General features: G+C 38.9%; 1 protein-coding gene across 9 annotated transcripts in view; it reads right to left on the bottom strand.

Annotated features, from left to right (window-relative positions):
- LOC120532692 (dmX-like protein 1) overlaps nucleotides 1-23,894 on the bottom strand; it is a 315,909-nt gene that overhangs the window by 173,695 nt on the left and 118,320 nt on the right. For all 9 annotated transcript variants that reach the window (XM_039758971.1, XM_039758979.1, XM_039758975.1 and 6 more), the window contains 2 exons: nucleotides 13,788-14,041; nucleotides 11,714-12,401 (listed from right to left, as the gene is read on the bottom strand). In XM_039758971.1, the coding sequence (XP_039614905.1) occupies nucleotides 11,714-12,401; nucleotides 13,788-14,041 (942 nt within the window). The remainder of the gene's footprint in view (nucleotides 1-11,713; nucleotides 12,402-13,787; nucleotides 14,042-23,894) is intronic.

Genomic DNA, 23,894 nt, shown 5'->3' with positions numbered 1-23,894 from the left:
CAAATCTTTTCTTTGTAAAATTGTCTAGATGATGGATTTCGACATGCTGTACACACGTGGACAAAATTGTTGGTACCCTTCAGTCAATGAAAGAAAAACTCAAAATGGTCACAGAAATAACTTTAATCTGACAAAAGTAATAATAAATAAAAATTCTATGAAATTTAACCAATGAAAGTCAGACATTGATTTTCAACCATGCTTCAACAGAATTATTTAAAAAAATAAACTCATGAAACAGGCCTGGACAAAAATGATGGTATCCCTAACTTAATATTTTGTTGCACAACCTTTTGAGGCAATCACTGCAATCAAACGATTCCTGTAACTGTCAATGAGACTTCTGCACTTCTCAGCAGGTATTTTGGCCCACTCCTCATGAGCAAACTGCTCCAGTTGTCTCAGGTTTGAAGGGTGCCTTTTCCAGAGGGCATGTTTCAGCTCTTTCCAAAGATGCTCAATAGGACTGAGGTCAGGGCTCATAGAAGGCCACTTTAGAATAGTCCAATGTTTTCCTCTCTTGGGTGTTTTTAGCTGTGTGTTTTGGGTCATTGTCCTGTTGCAAGACCCATGACCTGCGACTGAGACCAAGCTTTCTGACACTGGCCAGCACATTTCTCTCTAGAATCCCTTGATAGTCTTGAGATTTCATTGTACCCTACACAGATTCAAGACACCCTGTGCCAGATGCAGCAAAGCAGCCCCAGAACATAACAGAGCCTCCTCCATGTTTCACAGAAGGGACAGTGTTCTTTTCTTGATATGCTTCATTTTTCCGTCCGTGAACATAGAGCTGATGTGCCTTGGCAAAAAGTTCAATTTTTGTCTCATCTGTCCATAGGACATTCTCCCAGAATCTTTGTGGCTTGTCCACATGTAGTTTGGCAAATTCCAGTCTGGCTTTTTTTATGATTTGTTTTCAACAATGGTGTCCTCCTTCGCCGTCTCCCATGAAGTCCACTTTGGCTCAAACGACGACGGATGGTGCGATCTGACACTGATATTCGTTGAGCTTGAAGTTCACCTTGGATCTCTTTAGAAGTTTATCTGGGCTCTTTTGTTACCATTCATATTATCCGTCTCTTTGATTTGTCATCAATTTTCCTCCTGGCCACGTCCAGGGAGGTTGGCTACAGTCCCATGGATCTTAAATTTCTGAATAATATGTGCAACTGTAGTCACAGGAACATCAAGGTGCTTCGAGATGGTCTTATAGCCTTTACATTTGACATGCTTGTCTATAATTTTCTTTCTAATCTCCTGAGACAACTCTTTCCTTCGCTTCCTCTGGTCCATGTTGAGTGTGGTATACACCATGTCACCAAACAACACAGTGACTACCTGGAGCCCTATATATAGGTCCACTGACTGATTACAAGATTGTAGACACCTGTGATGCTAATTAGTGGACACACCTTGGATTAACATGTCCCTTTGGTCACATTATTTTCAGTCTTTTCTAGGGGTACCATCATTTTTGTCCAGGCCTGTTTCATGAGTTTATTTTTTTAAATAATTCTGTTGAAGCATGGTTGAAAATCAATGTCTGACTTTCATTGGTTAAATTTCATAGAATTTTTATTTATTATTACTTTTGTCAGATTAAAGTTATTTCTGTGACCATTTTGAGTTTTTCTTTCATTGACTGAAGGGTACCAACAATTTTGTCCACGTGTGTATTAGCGAGATCGGTCACGAACGCCACTCTCATATTTCCGCACAATTTCCTTCTTCGTTTCGATTGTGATCGCTGTTTCTCAAGTTAATAATGACAGTAGTCGAGCACATCAGTTCAAAGCTGGCCGTGTTGTGAACTGCTGTAATAATACACTCCAAAGCAAGCCGGTGCTGACTCAGCCTGATGACATCATCATGTGCCGCGCCAGCCCGCTAGCTAACATCCCTTAAAAATCACTTTCTTTACCTTCGTTACCTTCTCTTCCTTCCTTAGCAATTATGCGTCTTGCTTGCCACGGTCTTAGTGAATTATATATATATATATATATATATATATATATATATATATATATATATATATATATATATATATAAATCACTGCACTCCACATCCACAAACACATGTATCTGGGCTCCGACTGACGCTTATGAACGCTCTCAGCGGTTTCTTTACAATCGCACCAGCAGATACACGTGACCGCATTCGGGTTGTAATGCAAGATGTTGGTCGTAAATCAAAACAAAAATTGTGGTCATAAATCAAGTTCTTCGCATGTCAAGCCGGCCGTATGTCAAGGGTCGACTGTATAGTGCTACTCAGATTCATGAGTGTAGGTGAGCATGGTAAAGGAGTCCTTAATGGGGTAATGAACTAATTAACTAATTAAGCAGCCAACCCTCATTAGTGGATCAATTAGTGTTGTGCCTACAATCAGGGTATAAAAGTCTGAGCCAGGGAGAAGATACTGGTCAAAGACAGAGTACAAATGAAAGATTAGTATGATAGGATCAGTAGAATAACTAATGAAACAGAGAGTGGACCAGTCTGGTGTGTATCCAGGAAGACAACATGGAGTGCCTTTCTGGGGGTAACTGATACAAACCTGCTGGGCAAGATGGTGCAGGGGCAATCAAGGACTCTGGGGGTCTCTCCATGGTTACCAATGAAGGTGCAGGGAAAGACAAACCCGAGCTCCAGGGATACTTGGCGAGTAGTGATGAATGGGTTTAAAGGTATTTTGTGCCTTCTGAACTAACATAAAGCAACAGCAGGGGAGACAAAGACTGGGACAAAGGAGAACAGGACAGTAAGAAGGCTGATTCTGATTTGAACTATTGGTTTTAACTACTTTTTGGATTTTGATCATTTTCCTCATTGCATAATTTTAAGTATTTACAGTTAGGTCCATAAATATTTGGACAGAGACAACTTTTTCTAATTTTGGTTCTGTACATTACCACAATGAATTTTAAATGAAACAACTCAGATGCAGTTGAAGTGCAGACTTTTAGCTTTAATTCAGTGGGGTGAACAAAACGATTGCATACAAATGTGAGGCAACTAAAGCATTTTTTTAACACAATCTCTTCATTTCAGGGGCTCAAAAGTAATTGGACAATTGACTCAAAGGCTATTTCATGGGCAGGTGTGGGGGCAAGTCCGTCGTTATGTGATTATCAATTAAGCAGATAAAGGGCCTGGAGTTGATCTGAGGTGTGGTGCTTGCATGTGAAAGATTTTGCTGTGAACAGATAACATGCGGTCAAAGGAGCTCACCATGCAGGTGAAAGAAGCCACCCTTAAGCTGCGAAAACAGAAAAAACCCATCCGAGAAGTTGCTACAATATTACGAGTGGCAAAATCTACAGTTTGGTACATCCTGAGAAAGAAAGCAAGCACTGGTGAACTCAGCAACGCAAAGAGACCTGGACATCCACGGAAGACAACAGTGGTGGATGATCGCAGAATCATTTCCATGGTGAAGACAAACCACTTCACAACAGTCAATCAAGTGAACAACACTCTCCATGGGGTAGGCGTATCGATATCCAAGTCTACCATAAAGAGAAGACTGCATGAAAGCAAATATAGAGGGTGCACTGCAAGGTGCAAGCCACTCATAAGCCTCAAGAATAGAAAGGCTAGACTGGACTTTGCTAAAGAACATCTAAAAAAGCCAGCACAGTTCTGGAAAAACATTCTTCGGACAGATGAAACCAATATCAACCTCTACCAGAATGATGGCAAGAAAAAAGTATGGAGAAGGCGTGGAACAGCTCATTATCTAAAGCATACCACATAATCTGTAAAACATGGTGGAGGCAGTGTGATGGCTTGGGTGTGCATGGCTGCCAGTGGCACTGGGACACTAGTGTTTATTGATGCTGTGTAGGGATGCACTGATACCGGTATCTAGTATCAGCCTCGATACCACATTTTCTGAAGTACTCGTACTCGTTAAAAGTCCCCCGATACCGGGGACCGATACAACGGTCTGAGAAATGTCTATGTTTGAGAGGCGTGTAAGGGGTTAATCACAGGCGCCGAGTGCCCGCCCCCAGGCCCCGGCTGCAGCTCAGAGCGGGGAGAAGGCGAGGCAAGACATGTCAGCCGTGTGGAACTATTTCAAAGTGAATGAAGACGACAAAACAAAGGCGGACTGCAAATTGTGCTCAGCGAAATTGTCCAGAGTAGGCTCAAAAGGTAGCTCATTTAACACAAGTAATTTAATCAAGCACCTAAAATCCCAACACGACAATGAGTACAAAGAGTTTACCCACGCTTCTAAACCAACACAACCCACGCTGCAGCAAAGTCTTGCAAGACGAGAGAAAATGTCCAGAGACAATCCACGTGCTGTGAAAATAACACAGGCAATTATCGAGTACATTGCATTGAGTGACCAGCCACTCGGAGGTAGAAAATGTGGGATTCCTGCGTCTCCTCCATATTCTGGAGCCCAGATATGATGTCCCAAGCCGCTACATGACTGACACGGAGCTGTCTAAACTACACGACTCCGTGAAAAAACATATCCACAGCCTACTGCAAGCCTCCTCTGCGTTTAGTTTCACCACGGATATATGGACAAGCAGTGTTAGCCCCATGTCGCTAATTAGCCTAACCTCCCAGTAGATAGACGAGAGTTTCACGCCACAACGAGCCATATTAAATGCGAAACAATTCCGCCGCTCGCACACCAGCCAGGCTATAGTGCATGTGTTTGAGGAAATGCTCCAGACATGGGGTGTACCTAAAACATCAGTACATGTTGTGCTTCGTGACAATGCCAAAAACATGATTAAAGCCATGAATAATGCAGGGCTCCCAAGTCTGCCGTGTGTCGCGCACACGCTCCAACTGGCTGTTCACGAAGGCTTATTAGCACAGAGGAGCATAGCTGATGCTATAGCAGTGTGGCGGAAAACAGTTGGGCATTTTAAACATTCCGCCTTAGCCTACTCCCGCCTCGAGGACATTCAGGGACAGCTTAACCAGCCAATAAAGAGACTGCAGCAGGACGTACAGACGCGCTGGAACTGCACGTATTACATGCTCCAGTCCCTCATTGAGCAAAAGCGAGTGCTGGATGTGTATGTGTCCGAGCATGAACTCCCTGACTATCTCACCGCTCACCAATGGGCTCTTATGGAGAAGACTGTTGCCATCCTCGCCCCCTTTGAGGAGCTAACTAAAAAAGTGAGCAGCTACGACGCACTAGCCTCTGATGTCATCCCAGCTGTGACTGTGCTAGTGAGACTTCTAAACAGAGAAACAGACGAGGACCACGGCATCAAGACAATGAAAGCAACCTTACTGGCAGCTGTCAAGAAGCGCTTCAGTGACGTCAAGACCAACCCACTGTACTTCATCTCCACCATACTTGACCCAAGGTAAAGTCTGTGTGCTATAGGTATTCATTGATAAACTACAGTACTAAATGTAAGATTAATTTCCATCTGAAATATTATATTATATTTTTGTAAATAAATACACAAATACAAACGTATGCAATACATATAATATGAAATATATTTCCCTTATTACTACCAGAAAGCCAAATGGCTGGCATTTGTGACAGTGGTTTAGGGGAAACTAAAATCAGTCCTATTTTTCCCCATATTAATACATTCATGAATTTTGCTCAGGTATAAAGATCGCTTCTTCTCCAATAACACTGCTCCGGAGGCCAAGCTGCACCTGAAGCAGGAGCTGCAGATGATGTCCAGAGCTGAGGCAGAGGGGAGTCGGGCAGAAGCTGCAGAACCTCCTGCTAATCTATCTATCTATCTAAACTGTTCCTCAAGGCCCAGGCCAGCACTAGCAGCAGTCTGGACACTGTATTTGAAGAAATCGCTAAGGAGCAGCCCCAGGCAGCACAGCCGCTGGAAGCAGGTGCTGCCATTGAGCTCGACACATACCTCGGAGAGGCTCCAAGCCCTCATGAAGACAGTCCTCTGAAGTACTGGGGTGTCAACAAAATCAGGTTCCCCACTTTGGCTAAAATGGCCCAGAAATACCTCTCAGCCCCATGTAGCAGTGTGGAAAGTGAAAGGCTTTTTAGCTCTACCTACCTCAGTTGCACTGACTGCCATAGTTCTATGTTGGTGGATGTTGTTAGTTTATTCAAATATTGTGCACTAAATAGCAAAGATGTTTATTAATGCCCCTTATGTTGTCCAAAGCAGCAGAGTTTACAACAAACTGAAAAAAATACTTGAGTTGCACTGTCACTGTTTAAATTTTTATTTTATAATTATTTATTCTGTAATATGTTGCATACAATATGCTTTTCATTTTAAATAAATGTTCTTAATTCCAAACTAGACCCTTGTTTTTTTTGTTAAATTATATGACTAAAGCTGTTACCTGTAAATTTAAATCATGTTTTTATTAAGTTCTCGGTATCGGCGAGTACTGAACTGCAAGTACTCGTACTCGTTTTCCAAAAAAGTGGTATTGGTGCATCCCTAATGATGTGACACTGGAAAGAAGCAGCCGAATTAATTCTGAGGTGTTCAGAGACATACTGTCTGCTCAAATACAGCTAAATGCAGTCAAATTGATTGGGCGGCGTTTCATGATACAGATGGACAATGACCCAAAGCCAAAACATACAGCCAAAGCAACCCAGGAGTTTATTAAAGCAAAGAAGTGGAAAATTCTTCAATGGCCAAGTCAGTCACCTGATCTTAACCCAATTGAGCATGGATTTTACTTGCTGAAGACTAAACTTCGGACAGAAAGGCCCACAAACAAACAGCAACTGAAAGCCACTGCAGTAAAGGCCTGGCAGAGAATTACAAACGAGGAAACCCAGCATCTGATGATGTCCATTTTCAATTTTTCATTTAAAATTCATTGTGGTAATGTACATAACCAAAATTAGTAAAAAGTTGACTCTGTCCAAATATTTATGGACCTAACTGTATTAACTGAAGATTATTTATTGAAAACTTTTTATCACTCCTAGATGCCAGAGGAAGGTGACGCCCATCACCGGGCACCGGGTCATCATATAAAGAATCACCAGTAAAGCAACTATTTTCATGTTGTTCACACATCCTTCAGAAATTAATTCAGCCAACTGCAGCTTGCTTGCTCATCAATTCATCTGACTTACAGAGAGCTGCTATGAAATACATCCTTCATTTCCTTAACATACACTGAATATGATTCTATCCTGCAATCCGTTATATGATCTTCCTTTTATGTAACACTGTGAACCAGCAACTGAAAATAAACTGCTTAAAAAAGTCTAAACTACTACAGTTGGTTTCAATAAGCCATCCACAAAACTAACAAATTGCAAACGTTTTTACTCGTGACAACGTTCTACCACCTTCAATGCAAAAGTCAAAAGCTCACAATAGTAACCGGATTCCTTAAAGCTTACAACAAATTATCAGTAATTTAAATATATTTTTAACACAGCACAATGTTATACATTTTAATTGAATCTTCATAAATATATATACATTCTGTATAGCAAATATCATGTAAACAAAAACATGTAAATATTCTCTCAAAGCAGCATGATAACAACTGAATGATGTCAACTTGCATTACTGACAGGTTCTTTATGACAAAAAGAAGCATTTCAGGTTAACTGTCTAAAATTCAATTCCTTTTTTACAATGAATTAATAACAAGCTGTTCTAAACAATCTTTTTGCTCTCTGTGTCTTGCAATGGGCAGAAAAATATGCTGTCTCCGCAAGAGTAAGAAAATTTCCAGAGGTTGTACACCTCTATGCCACAGTTGTTCTGATAAAGTGGTTTGAAGTTGAGGTGCTACATAATTGCCATGATTTTGAAACTTCTCCAAACTCTCCTCCAGCATCTTAGAATGAAATGCAAACAGAGGATTTAGAGGCATTTACACCAAAGGCACTTATACATGTCATCTCTGCCTACTAACATTCTGTTTTACACTTTTTTTGTTCTAAAATGTTAAGGAACATTTAACTTTCTTGTTCCTTTCTAAAATACAGCATCTGCAAATACTGTATCTATTCTTGTATCTTTTATTCAAATAAAAAAAATATTACTAGTAAAATACACTGGTGGCTAATGAAATTTATTACAATTGCAGAACTTTTAAGAAATAATTAAAAAGACGTAAACAAATGTGTTACAAGAACACTGTTTTTACCCATATGAAGTGCTGGGAGGTATACCGGTTCATACCGAAAACCGTTTTTTATTTGTTACTAGCAAAATACCCGCGCTTCGCAGCGGCGAAGTACTGCCCTAAAAGTTTTATTAAGAAGAAAATTAAACCTATTTAAACTGAGGGAAAATATACCAATAATTATTTGTTAAGGATCTCTTTGTACACCACATTGTCAGTTCAGCCCTCCGGTTGTAATATGACCAAGCTGTGCGCTGAGCTTACTCTTGAGCATGCAACGTACAGTTGGCCATGTGAAAAGTAATCTTGTTTCAAATCTCACAGCTTGGATTGCCGCTGTCATAATCGGTTTGAGTTTCATGGTTTGTTTCAATTACGACAGTATTTGTAGGACTTGTGTTGAAGAGACATTCGGCATCTGTCAAGTGTTGTAAGCACACAACCGGTTTCATCGATAACTTCCCATCCAGCTTTTGAGAGTTTAAGCATTCATAAACATCGAAGTGTCCACTACTGAAATCGTCACCTGTCAATCTTAGATGTTTAAGAGGCATTGCCGGTTGCCAAAAGGTGTAAAATATTTGGCCATTTCGGTACACTTGAAAGCGACTACCGAACAATTCACCGGCAGCCATCAACTCACATGCAGATGCATAGGTGAAGGGCTTAAGCATTTCATTCTTCTAGTGCTCTTGTGTAGAATAATTATCTCCTGTACCGTCATCAGTCCACACCTTGAACCTGTCCTAGTCATTCAATACATAAGACACAATGTTCCTCCGGATATCAAGAGTGAGCCTGATATGGCCGTGCAATATGTAACAAAGAGAATGGAAAAGGTAGGTGCCATCTCCGGGCATGGAAACCACTTGGTAAGTGACAGTTCTTTGATCGATGGTGATCACCTCGATAGACATGTTAATGCGGGTACGGTTGGAATGATAAAGGAAATGGGTACCTGAACAATGTAAACTAAGTCTAAAATACCTACACAATAACTATAATCGTAATAAATGAACAATAAAACAGCGGACAAGCCGTGGATTAAATAAAAAGGCTGTAGTTATCAGCAGGGAGACGTGAATCCCGTGGCGAAGCAAGGAGGGGAATGTAGAGACTGAAGCGACGGACGGCCTTATATAGGCAGGCAGCCAACAACGTGGGAGGCGTTGGGAAGGGGGACCCAACGCCGCCTCACACGGTGACCGAGCTGCAGGCTATGGACGTATATATGTACGTAAGTAAGATTCAGTTAGCGTTGGGAACCCGCGTACCAAATTTCTTGAAGATGGGCCCATAAGTAACAAAGACCGTTGAAAAGATCAAAATGGCGGCCGACAGTGACATCATACCACTGAAATAAGTACCAAATTTCAGCCTTCTACCTACACGGGAAGTTGGAGAATTAAATAGAAAGATAGATAGATACATACAGTGACATTGGAAACTTCAATATGGCGGCCGACAGTGGCATCATACCACTGAAATAAGTACGTACATTGGTTTTGGTTAGCGCAGGGAAGCCACCTACCAAATATCGTGAAGATGGGGCCATAAATAAGAAAGTTCAACATGGCGAATGTTGTCAACCGTTATGACCGTTACTCGTAGAATTTTGAAATGAAACCTGCTTAACTTTTGTAAGTAAGCTGTAAGGAATGAGCCTGCCAAATTTCAGCCTTCTACCTACATGGGAAGTTGGAGAATTAGTGACGTTGGATAGTTCAATATGGCGGCTGACAGTGGTGTAATACCACTGAAATAGGTACGTACATTGGTTTCGGTTAGCGCAGGGAAGCCGCCTACCAAATTTCGCGAAGATGGGGCCATGAATAAGAAAGTTCAACATGGCGGACGTTGTTGACTGTTATGACTGTTACGCGTAGAATTTCGAAATTAAAGCGGCTTAACTTTTGTAAGTAAGCTGTAAAGAATGAGCCTGCCAAATTTCAGCCTTTTACCTACACGGGAATTTGGAAAATTAGTGACGTTGGAAAGTTCAATATGGCGGCCAACAGTGGCATCATACCATCGAAATAAGTACGTACATCGGTTTTGGTTAGCGCAGGGAAGCCGCCTACCAAATTTCGTGAAGATGGGGCCATAAATAAGAAAGTTCAACGTGGCGGACGTTGTCGACCGTTACGTGTAGAATTTCAAAATGAAACCTGCTTAACTTTTGTAAGTAAGCTGTAAGGAATAAGCCTGCCAAATTTCAGCCTTCTACCTACACGGGAAGTTGGAGAATTAGTGATGAGTCAGTCAGTCAGTGAGGGCTTTGCCTTTTATTAGTATAGATGATATGGACTTTTCTTATACTTCAACACCAGTTTAAATAACCTAAACAACGTTCAGAATGTGGCGCAGCGGGAAACTATTTAAAGAGGGAACTTTTTCACCACTACACTGCTAAACACACATGCAACGGAGTACATGTGTTAGTGGAGGTATTGAGCGGTGAAAATGGACAGAGTAAAATTCCCAAACTGAAACTGAAGCTGTAGCAGATGATAAAGTTGAACAGTAAAGATGACACAGAAGAACTTCTGCCAAAAAAAGGAGCCGTGTCTGTTGTCTGGAGATACTTTGGTTTTAAAATGTTGGATGTGGACCAAACAACTATTTACTGTAAATGCTGTCAAGCTAAAGTTGCCGGCAGAGGCAGCAACGCAAGCAATTTGCTGCACCACCTTACCCGTAAACATGCTTTGAAGTACCACGAATGTATGGTACTAAGACTGGCACCCTCCACATCCTCAGGTAAAACTGAAAAAGCTAGAGGACACTTGAGCCAGACGTCTCTTGTAGACGTGTTTGCTAGAGGTACTGCCTACAACAAAAAATACAAGCGGTGGATCGAGATAACCAACGCCATTACAATCCATATAGCCAAAGACATTGTTCCGTTAAGTACTGTGGAGAAAGGCAGATTCAGGGCTATGATCAAGATACTGGAACCCAGATATGTGATCCCAAGTCGCAAGTGCTTTAGCCAAATGGCAATCCCCAACTTGTACCAAGAACACAGAGGGAAGTTACAAGCAGAGGTGGCTACAGTCCCTGACTATTCAACAGCAGATATGTGGTCAAGTCGAACTATGGAGCCATATCTGAGCCTGATGATTCATTTTATAAATGATGACTGGCTATTGAAAAGTTATTGCCTCCAAACAAGCTATTTTCCAAATGACCACAATGGTGAATTACTTGCTGCAGGCTTGCTGGAAGCACTCAACTCCTGGGGACTTATAGAGCAGAGGCAAATGGCCATCACAACGGACAGCGGGGCCAACATCAAGGCGGCTATGGGTATGTAGGGCCATCATGTGGACAATAGAGACACATTTTAATGTCAGGCATAAATGTAATCCAGATAAACTACTTACAGATATAATGTATATGATACAGACTTTAAAGGGGGTCTTAAAGAATACTAAGTCACTGTGAGACACAGGTAACATGTTTTGAATGTTGATGAAGCAGGCAACTTTAAAAAATATATTAAGTGCAAGATATACTACAATAAAATGTCTTATTTCTTTAAGACCATATTCATTAACTTTACTAAATCTATCATTAACAGTAATAAAAGGCAGTTTTACGTATTTGACTCCAACTTACCTAAACAACTTGCTGGAATTAATGTTGGAAGCCAGGATACATTTGAAAATGCTGATACATGAAGGGAATTTATCCTTGCTAGCTCCGATACCCCTCCAGAAAATGATAAAGGTCCTACTGGGTCAACCCTCCATAGAATTAGTTCACTGTATATAGCATTGGCGTCTTGGAATGTTGCATCTTCCACTGTGCTGGTAAGCCGTTCTGAAAGCAAGTTGTGTTTCATCACATTGTCTACACCCTTGCAGTTATTCATAAAATCTACATCTGGGGTCCTTAGTGCATTATGGTGGGAGGTTGTGAGAAGCAAAGGTAAAACAGGGTGACAAGCCAAATCATTGAGATGAAAGCGATGGCCACAATACCGAGATTTATGTGAGACACTAAGTACTGTTGAAAAGGCAGATTCCTCAGCAAAACTGACAGTCCACTGATTCAAAGATCCATCTGCATGTTTGGAGATCATAAGGACATTTGGAGTAAAAATGCTTAGTTTTAAACTGCTAGATTTACTGTGACCAAAAGAGATTAACATTGAAGATGAACGATTCATTCCTGGTGGCTTTTGTTTTCCTTGTTGAATTGCAAGATCCACATTTTTTGTGCATGCATACATGATAATGCTTCTGCTAAGAGAATTAGCATCCCCCATTGGAAAAGCTACTGGAATTCTTGAGACAAATGAAATCTGGGGACATAAAAAAAACATTCATTGTAAAATCAAATTTTTCACATGTTAACTAATACAATTTTACAAACAAGGTTATTAAAAAAAGATAAAAGTTCTAATTGAATCTAATACTGTATGCAATAAAAAGTTAAAAACAAAGAATGGCTCATAAAATGCCTGCAGGACTATAGCAAGATGTGCATGGAGTGAACTTCCAGAAACAAAAACATACAGTGAGAAATGCGCTCACATTCAAGGTATCACTTTGCCTTTTCTAACAGGCATACAGAATTTGTGTTTGCCAGAAATACAAATGTTTCTTCTCAGCAACACAGCTAGTAGATTTCTTTGTCATTTTAGACACAGTAACGAAAAGTGCAAAATGACAAAATGGTTCAAGAGCATGCTAAAATGGTATGTTTTGTGCTATGTGAGGGAATACACACTCAGTTTGTGGATAGTTGCCATCTAGACCAACAGATGCCCAAATCAAGCTATGTCGTTTAATTATTGCCTGAAGTAGTTTATGAAATGTAGTGGTGCTTTCAGACTTTTTTGTGAGGCACTAAACATAATGTGGTGCTATAAATATTACACAGTACAGTAACGCTTTAATTTACATTGTTTTGCGTTTTTCACTCCATTGGACCGTATATACTTACATTATAAGTTTTGCTTTGATGCATTTTCTCATTTATTTTCCTTTTTTTGATAAAAAATACCTTTTGCACAACAGACATATATCAGAACAGAAATTTTTATTTTATGTGTACTGAATATGTAATGGAGAAATTATTATCGGGATGGAGATTGCCTTAAATGTTATTTAAATATTACGTTTAAATTGAGCATATTTTGTTGATGTATTCATTTCTCCTGTGCACATTTGCCACCACATACTTTAGTCCTGCATGCCCTTTAGAACTCAAGCTTGATGGAAAACAGGCAACATAACGGTCACTAATATTTTTGTATATTTATGAAATGTATCATTTTCATTGGTAACTGGTGACAAAAATTTCAATCTACATTTCAACTACTTGAGTATGTTAAGTTAGATCATCTGTGTTTTAAAGAGATAAAACTAGATTAAGCATCAAGAAATGAAACTTCACTCATGTAAAAAAAAAAAAAGGTACTTGTGTAATATTTATTTATGTATTTATGCCTTTAAAGACATTTGTGAAGGTAAAACACAGTGTGGAGGAAAGAAGTTTGAATTTGGAAAAAGATAATATTTAACTAATAGACATCAGCTCTGAACAGATTTTTATTGTTTTTTGTCTCTTAAATAAATCTGAAATTGGAATGCCTGAATAACCATTTGAGATATTAAACACGCATTGTGTATATTTAAGCTAAATTATTTACAGAATGTCCCAATTAAACGGAGGACTACCATACCTGAACTTGACGAAACATTCCGGGTTGATACTCATCCAGCCAATCTACATGCCATACTAATAAAGAACCATCCATAGGATGAATACTAAAAAGCATGTCTGCATTTTTGTTCCATTCTGTAAGTAGCACTTCTATTTCATGATCTATGGCTGCAGCAGAAAAGGGCATTGTATTAGTACTACAGTGGTTTCTCTCTCCATGCAAGTCTCTTATGCCTGTAGACTCTTCTTCATCATCTTCACTGTTGCCTGTTTCTGGAATAAAAAAATAAGATAATAAATTCAAGGAAAAACAATCACATATAATTATAACAAAGACCACATATAATTTTTTGAAATTTTTTTATAGGTATGCAGAGAAACTTCTTGAATCACGGGCTGCGCTTGCACCGCATTCTCGTTTTTCAAAGTGGAAACCCACAACAAAAGACAAGATAAAGGGCTTTGTGGCATTACAAATAGAGATGGGACTAGACTGGCAATATAACTTCAGGGAGCATTAGTCTAAACGTGCTTTGTCCTCTGGTGGCTTGGGACAGATTAGGCCGTGTGATAGGTACATACTCCTGCTAAGATTTCTTCCCTTTTGTGAGAACCAGTACCAAATCCCAAGGGGTGAGCTAGGCTATAACCCAATGTATAAAGTTCAGCCACTGATCAACATTGTGGAAACAACATATAAACAATTTTATCAGCCTGGCCGTGATTTGTCTGTGGATAAATCTATGATAAAATACAAGGTACGCCTTTTCTTTCCGCCAGTACATGCCAGACAAGCCCACAAAGTATGGCATAAAGGATTTTGTACTGGCAGAAGCAAACACTGGTTTCTGCCTGAAAGTAATCACATATACAGGAAAGTATTCCTTTAAAAGAGAGAACTGTCTCTTAACACTAGAATTACCAGAGCCTACGAAAAAACTCGTAATTCCGTCCCACCTTAAATCGCTTCTTAAAATCGTTCACAGCTCTCCACCAGCGTCTTTTGTCATCTAAATGTGCTGATAAAAATCAGGCTGCAAGCAGCCGGCTATTCCATCCCCCCAACGACTTAGAACGTGCACAAACTTCTCCCAGCTCATGCCTTGATTGATTATCTGGGAGTGAAGTGGAGTTTTAGAGTGGAAAGAATAGATCATTATTTGGAATACACGCATTTCACGTGTGTTCCGTTTCTACAGTAATCCGTGTAAACACATTTTTAAAACAGAAACGTTTTTCATATTGTAGTAGTAAATGACAAAATGTAAGCATAAACTATATAATGTATGAAGCCTAAAGTCCAAATATCAAACACTTTCACAAAAGGTACACATATAACAGAACAAGTATGCTTTTATTCAAAAATATAACTGCAGAAAAAGCCCCCTTAGCATGCCATATTGACACGTACGTACTGCAGCTGACACAGTAGCATAATGGTATCAGCCACTGACTAGTATCCAAAAGCTCATGAGTTCGATCCCACATGGCTCAGTTTTGAGAAGTAAACTGCTCTTATTCTTACTATTTTAGAATAAAACATGCATTTGATTTCAGTGTGTAACAGCCAGTAATTTATGATACTTGTAAAGGTTAGTTTTTTTTATTCACTTTTCATTCTCAGTCTCAGTCGTGTTCAGGATCCTTCCCTACCCCCCATCTGAGAATGCTGTTTTCACATAAAGATGCGCTGTAGCTCTGCAGCGTACTTGTGACTGCATTCTCGTACCAATGCTTGCGAACTGAAGTGCCTGCGTGCACTTTTCGTGGCATTACACGTCTATTTTTTTTAGCATGCCCGTGTCGCTCAAACACAGGAACATATGTTGGTGTACAAGAATAAAAAACAAGTGCACTTTTATTCTAGACTATAAGTGAAGAAAAATAAAGCAAGTTACAGTAGGCGGTTGATCGACAGCTTGCGTGGTGCAATGCTAAGAACTGCTGATTTCGATCCGTGCTATATAAAATCATCACATTCAAATATTAACAATTTCCACACACCCTTCCTACATTCACGACATGTGTACTTGTTGCAGTGTACACATCTCTCTGGGCTATGGTTCCTATTACACTGAATGAGCACCTGACATTGTACTTTCTTCCCTATATAAATAACATTCGAGTATAGCGTCTCCAAATAAATCACATTTGAGTTATAGCGTCTTTATGTGAAAACAGCATTGTCAGATTGGGGGGATCGTGAACGCGACTGAGAGAATGGAACTGAATAAAAAAAAAAGACTGAAATCAAATGTATGTTTTATTCTAAAATAGTTAAGTACATGCAATATTATTTGAAAGCGAACAGCGTCAGATTGGGCGCATATTCAAACTCGATCTGGCGCTGTTCGTTTTCAAATAATATTGCATTAGTCTGATGATGTTTTTACATATATTGTCTCTTTCATTCATCTTGCGGTTTGTAATCAGTGACCGCGTGTTTTTTCCCCGATCTTGCCAGTTCGCACATGTTGCTGTATGGTGCTGTTTCTTTTGTACTCCAGGACATGCAGAGGACAGAAAAGTACAGAGCAGTAAGTTCAGCGCTATATGCAATCAGACAGACAAACAGGCAGAGAAGGCACTAGATATATAAATAAACAGGGAAGGCACTGTATAATAGATATATAAAAACAGCTAAGGGGATAGATATATAGATAGGTAGGAAGGAAAGGCACTATATGATAGGCAGACAGGGAAGCTCCTATATAATAATAAAATTACTGTTATTACTATGTAGATAGACAGGGAGTTCAGCGTCGCGCGTGTATTCAAACCCGATCTGACGCTGTTCGTTTTCAAATAATATTGCATGTACTTAACTATTTTAGAATAAAACATACATTTGATTTCAGTCTTTTTTTTATTCAGTTCCATTCTCTCAGTCGCGTTCACGATCCCCCCCAATCTGACAATGCTGTTTTCACATAAAGACGCGCTATAACTCAAATGTGATTTATTTGGAGACGCTATACTCGAATGTGATTTATATAGGGAAGAAAGTACAATGTCAGGTGCTCATTCAGTGTAATAGGAACCATAGCCCAGAGAGATGTGTACACTGCAACAAGTACACATGTCGTGAATGTAGGAAGGGTGTGTGGAAATTGTTAATATTTGAATGTGATGATTTTATATAGCACGGATCGAAATCAGCAGTTCTTAGCATTGCACCACGCAAGCTGTCGTATCAACCGCCTACTGTAACTTGCTTTATTTTTCTTCACTTATAGTCTAGAATAAAAGTGCACTTGTTTTTTATTCTTGTACACCAACATATGTTCCTGTGTTTGAGCGACACGGCATGCTAAAAAATAGGCGTGTAATGCCACGAAAAGTGCACGCAGGCACTTCAGTTCGCAAGCATTGGTACGAGAATGCAGTCACAAGTACGCTGCAGAGCCACGCGCATCTTTATGTGAAAACAGCATTCTCAGATGGGGGTAGGGAAGGATCCTGAACACGACTGAGACTGAGAATGAAAAGTGAATAAAAAAAAACTAACCTTTACAAGTATCATAAATTACTGGCTGTTACACACTGAAATCAAATGCATGTTTTTATTCTAAAATAGTAAGAATAAGAGCAGTTTACTTCTCAAAACTGAGCCATGTGGGATCGAACTCATGAGCTTTTGGATACCAGTAAGCGGCTGATACCATTATGCTACTGTGGCAGCTGCACGTGTCAATATGGCATGCTAAGGTGGCTTTTTTCTGCAGTTATATTTTTGAATAACAGCATACTTGTTCTGTTATATGTGTACCTTTTGTGAAAGTGTTTGATATTTGGACTTCAGGCTTCATACATTATATAGTTTATGCTTACATTTTGTCATTTACTACTACAATATGAAAACGTTTCTGTTTTAAAATGTGTTTACACAGATTACTGTAGAAACGGAACACACGTGAAATGCGTGTATTCCAAATAACGATCTATTATTTCCACTCTAAAACTCCACTTCACTCCCAGATAATCAATCAAGGCATGAGCTGGGAGAAGTTTGTGCACGTTCTAAGTCGGTGGGGGGATGGAATAGCCGGCTGCTTGCAGCCTGATTTTTATCAGCACATTTAGATGACAAAAGACGCTGGTGGAGAGCTGTGAACGATTTTAAGAAGTGATTTAAGGTGGGACGGAATTACGAGTTTTTTCGTAGGCTCTGGTAATTCTAGTGTTAAAAAGTCAAGTTGTGTTGGAGCTGCTTTGGGGCTATGAACGTTTGGGTCATGTTGTGTACATGGACAATTGCCCATCACCAGAATTGTTCATGGACCTACAGAGCAGGGGAACAGGGGCTTGTTGCACAGCGAGGGTGAACAGAAGACACATGCCTTCACAGCTGAAGCCAGACAGGCTGAAGATAAAAAGAGGTGGCAATCCGGTTTTCATGCAGATGGACAACTTGGTGGCAATGACATGGCACAATGTCAAACGGGTGACTTGTCTCTTTACAGTACACACTAACAATATATGTGAGAAAGGTATTCGTCAAAAGAGAAACCAAGAATGTAGGAAGCTGGACAAGCCAGTTGCACTTGAGGAGTATAACTGTAAACTTGCTGGAGTTGATCAACTGGATCAGATGCTGGGGTCATACGTTTACGGCCATAAGTCCACCAAGTGGTACCACACTGTGTATCATCTCAGGAGTGAGATTGCATTCACAAATGGCTGTATATTGTTCAAGCAGGCAAACATTGGCAGCACTATAATTGCAGCAGATTTCCACAAGAATGTGGTTGACAGCTTGCTGGCAGAGTATGTTGCAGTGCATTTGGCAAAGCGAGGAAGGCCATCACAAACAGCAGTGTCAGACAGGCTGACTGATGGCCACTTTCCTGCAACATATGAGGACAAAAATACAAACCTGACTGTGTTGTGTGCAGCAACAGACAATTGAAAAGAAGGCATCAGTGCAACACATATTGTAAGTAGTGCAATATGGAAATGCATGCAATTGACTGTTTTGAGCGATATCATACTTTGTAGGACTATGTAACATGTTGGTGATATGTATGTGAAATCATATAGTATACAGGCTTGTACAACATGCAAGACAGTAACATTTGTCAAAAATAAACATTTTTGTTTTTTGTTGATTTGATGTTTTTTTTTTTGTTTTTTTTTACAAGTGAGTTTTTGGAAAAACATTCAGCCCTGGGAGAAAAGAAACAAAAAAATTGCCCTAAAAGAGTTAATGAGAAAATTAAAAATATAAGATCCCAGATCTCAGCATCACAGTGCGAACCGCATACTAGCGTGGCAGACCCCGTCTCACACTACATTGAACACTTTAGAAATTTTAATCCTGTAACTGAGTAGAAAGTCTTAACCTTAATTTCTATAATGAAACCTACTACTTGCAGTGTGAAATGGATGTTCTTGCAGTGTCTATTCTTAACATTATTAATAGTTCATTATTGCGTGGCACAGTACCTTATGCACTAAAAGTGTCAGTCATAAACCATTACTTAAAAAGTCAAACCTAGACCAACATATACTTAATACAGACCCATTTCAAATTTACCCTCTCTCTCTAAAATACTTGAAAAAGTAGTCACCAATCTATTTATTTGAGAAATTCCATTCTGGTTTCCGCACTTGTCGCAGCACAAAAATGGCACTAACTTGTGTTGTAAACGACATTCTGACACCCTCTGATGAAGGAAACTGGCTGGAAAATGATGTTGGGCTTACATGAACCATCCTTGCCTGGTTTAGTTCTTATTAATCAAATCGATTCCCGTATGTATAGAAATGTGCTGACAGTATTCCATCAAAATAAACATAACTGAGATATGGTGAACCCGCGGGTCTCAGTACTGGGATCCTTACTGTTTTGACTTTACATGTTTCCAATGGGATCTATCATTAGAACACAAGGTTAATTTTCACTCTTACGCAGATGACACCCAGTTATACCTTTCTTTTAGACCAAATGAAGTTTCTCCAGTGTTCTCCTGAATTAGTTGTGTTAGTGAATTTAAGAAATGGATGGTGAGAACTACTTTTCTTTAATCACTAATAAAATAGATATATTAATTATTGGAAGGAATGAAGCTAATTGCAAAAGTATTTTGTCAGAATTTAACTCAGTCGGTATCACCATTAATTTTACTGAATCTGCCCGCAATCTAGGACTTATTTTTGACTCTAGCATGCCATTTAAAGCAAACATTACAAAGTTATCTAAATCATGCTTCTTCCATCTTAAAAATGTTGGAAAATTAAGGCATTTTCAAAATTCGGGATTCTGAGAAATTAATTCATGCATTTATTTCTATTAGGATTGACTACTGGATGTTCAAACAGTTCTTTATACAGCTTCCAGCTGATCCAAAATGTTGCTGCAAGAATTTTTATAAGAACAAGAAAATACGAACACGCAGGTCCAGTTCTTAAATCCTATCACTGGCTCCCGGTTAAGTTAAGGGCAGATTTCAAACTCCACCTTTTAACTTATAAAGCCTTAAATGACCAAGGTCCAGCAACTTGTCTGAACTTATCATGACTTACAAATCAGAACGCACATTAAAATCTCAAGATTCCGGTCTGCTTAAGATTCCAAGGACTAATAAAATAACAGTGGGATGTTGAGCTTTAAGTTACAGATCCCCTAAACTGTGGAATGGTCTGCCTACTTCTATAAGAGAAGTCCCTTTGGTCTCAGCTTTCATATCCCGGCTGAAGACTCACTACTTCAGTTTAGCATATCCTGACTAGAGCTGATGATTAACTGTACAGACTGCATCTCTGTTGTTAGTTATTAGGACTAAAACATAAGTAATTTGATAGTAATAATTTGTTACTAACCCTTACCTATTCTGTTTCTCTTCTCGGTACTCAAATGTGGCACTTGGTGCCACTGCCCTAACTGCCAAGTTGTTTTGCCTGCCCAAGGTAAAGTCATCTCTGATGGTAGACAGCAGGAATCATTGGGTAGAGGGGTCCTTTCATTGGATTGGCTGACCCAGCACTGACTCAGCTGTGGAATGGCCAATAGGGGAGGCAGTTTTATAGCCAAGGTCTCCTGGACTCTGAACAAATACAAATCGTATTATGTGATATCATCTACTGCTGAATTCTGCTCTGTACTTGTAATATTTCTATTGTGTTATTATATGTATTGAGGATTACTTGTGTTCTGTTCTGCATATTGCATTTACCCCCTTTTTTGACAACCACTGCATGCTCAACCTACCTGGAAAGGGGTCTGTCTTTGAACTACCTTTCCCAAGGCTTCTTCTAATTTTTTTTCCCCACAAGGGTTTTTTTGTTTTGGTGTTTTTCCTTGTTTTCTTAGAGAGTCAAGGCTGGGGGGCTGTCAAAAGGCAGGGCTTGTTAAAGCCCATTGCGGCACTTCTTTTGCGATTTTGGGCTATATAAAAATAAATTGTACTGTATTGTATTGTATGACATCAGCATTACTTCCTCTCCCTCTCTACAATGTGTATTGTGCATTTTGTAAAGTATAATAAAGCAATGATTATAACATTGCTGTATATCTATCAAACAGATCCTGCTTTGGAGAGTTTGACTTGTGGAATGATTACAGAGCATATTAAAATGCATTGAGGTAAACATTCTATATTTGAGTGCATAAAAGAGGATATATCTGATTTAACAAGGAAGTCACAAAACAGATGAAAAATCTTAGGAAACTGTCAATAATATTTGATATATTTTAAAATTATAAAATTATTGGGACTTGATTCCTTAAATGACATCATGATCTAAAAGATAAACCAATATGCTATACTCATCCCAAATTACAGAAATGCTCAAGACATGTATACTATAGCATTATTCAGTTGTCATGTTTGTCAGGCCTTGGGTTGCTTTAGTGCCAAGGAAGGGGTAAAAATTATAATAATAAATATTTTTTATGAAGTTATTCAGTGTACTCTAAGCAACCTTTTGATTAAACAGCAGCATAATGATAGCTGTCTATTTTTGCTAGGCAGAAGTAATATATTGACTATTGTACTTTTAAGAAGGCAATTTACTATTATTTGAAAAATAAATATTCTTTCCATAACATTACCACTTTTTACAGATAACCAGTAGGCCAGTCCTCTTTAGCAGCTAACTGTATATAAGCATGCTCACACTCCTAGTGCAGAACTCCAAATAAATTAGCCTGCTAGCAAATGTTTTTATCTGTGGAAATGATTCTCAATGTGCAAAATTTCAGTTTGTAGACAAGGACAATACAGAAGAGGTGATAAACAAAACTTAAAATGTAAATGTGAATGCAATTTCCAGCATTAAAATAAGCAGTTTCAGAAGACAACTGAATAAAGAAAGAGGGGCAATCTAAAAATAAATCAATCAAATAGAAAATATGGCATATCATGGCAAATTTTGCTTTTTCTTTGGACATAAAAAATCTTAAAATACACATACACTATACTGACACTGTAACAGAGAATAATACCTAGCATAGTAAGCTAATAATATTTTTAATTAATGTCTAATATCTAATCTAATCAATCACCACATCTAAAGGAAAGTAAGCTATTATAATTCCCCCCAAAGAATTTCACTGATAAGACAGGTACCATGTGACTGGAGTGGGAGAACTGACCAGAGAAGTCCATTTTACAACTTTAGTACCAGTATATTGTTTCTTTCCAGTTTGTTTGAAACTACATTGTGCATCCTTTAAACCCTGTATGTAGGGCCACCAACCATTCTCATTTTCCCAGACATGTCCTCATTTTTAACATGCCATGGACTGTCTAGGACCATTTTATAAAATTTTGAAAATGTCTGGAATTTTGGCTCCTAAAATTTGAAAATCTCCATATCGTTATCATTGATAAATATTGAAACCCATACACCAATCAGCATTTGCAGAAGTAGTGTGCATACTTTTTCCCCCAGAAGTAAATAATGCAGATATTGACGAGAATAGTCGATATCTGTTCAACTTGGCTTTTTCATGTCATCTTTTGAATTCAGCTTTATCTTCTTGGCGAGTAGACAGTTCATTACAAATGTTGTTCCTTTCTTTAATTATTTGTAATCCTTGCAATTCTTAATCATAGTAACTAAGTGGTCTTATTCAAAATTGAAATTAAAATTTCATGTTTTGTATGTGAGAACTTATTTTCGATTCTTCTTTCAGCAGCTTGGTTAAACAAGAAATTTCATACATCTAGGTACAGTCCATCATATTTAAGTGCAAGTAAGTACTATTTTGTAATATTTTAATAGAAAATCTTGTTAATACCACCGATTGTTACAAAATGTATTTATAATTGTAAATGAATGAGTCTGTTATTAAAGTTTCAGTTAATTAAATTTAGTTATCAGTTGATCAAGTAATAAGTCACTTCTTTAAGTAATTTAATAATATTTTCATAATTCTTTCATTTACATAAATTTAGAAATACTGCCGCGCAAATTTTCTCTGCTCAAGTCTGTTGACCTGCGTGTCAGATGCTTAGAGTTCTATAGAGTGAGAAGTCAAGCAAAATGACACCTTTCATAAACACTATATCACTATTTGGAACACATGTATTGCATGTGTGTTCTTTGTCTACAACAATCTATGTAAACACATCTTGTGTCTTGATGCAGTGACAATCAATCAAGCGGGGGACAGTGGGGGGTTCCCCACATGAAGCTGTAAATGGTGGTATGCCACGCCATTGCATAATTCAGCGATAGTAGTTCTAAGAGCAGTCACCAGTATAAGTCTCTGTGGTATGATTGAGTGACATTTGATTAGGGTTATTCCCACATGAAACTGCAAGGAGCAGTGTGGTACAGCACTATACAAAATACATTTGATCAAGGAGAGATCCCCTGTGAAAGTGTGTGTGGTATGATTCAGTGACATATGACCAGTTGGAAGACAGGGGATCCCACATGAAACTGCAAGCAGCAGCGTAGCATGACACAATAAAAATACATTCAAGACAACTGTGGTTCCCCGTAAAAAAAGTTTGTATGGCCAGTGAGATTCAATTAATGTGCTCCTTACATGAAACTTTGTGAAGGTATGCAAAGAAGTTCAAACTGAAAGGGCACTGCTCAGAATTAAACCCACAATACCCAAATTGTAAAAGTGCATGCCATGATGCTTCAAAGTTATACTAAGCACTACTTA

This window comes from Polypterus senegalus, chromosome 7 (assembly GCF_016835505.1).
Source record: "Polypterus senegalus isolate Bchr_013 chromosome 7, ASM1683550v1, whole genome shotgun sequence".
NCBI lineage: Eukaryota > Metazoa > Chordata > Cladistia > Polypteriformes > Polypteridae > Polypterus > Polypterus senegalus.
The sequence above is the reverse complement of the archived record's forward strand: the minus strand, read 5'-3'. Positions and strand labels throughout refer to the sequence as shown.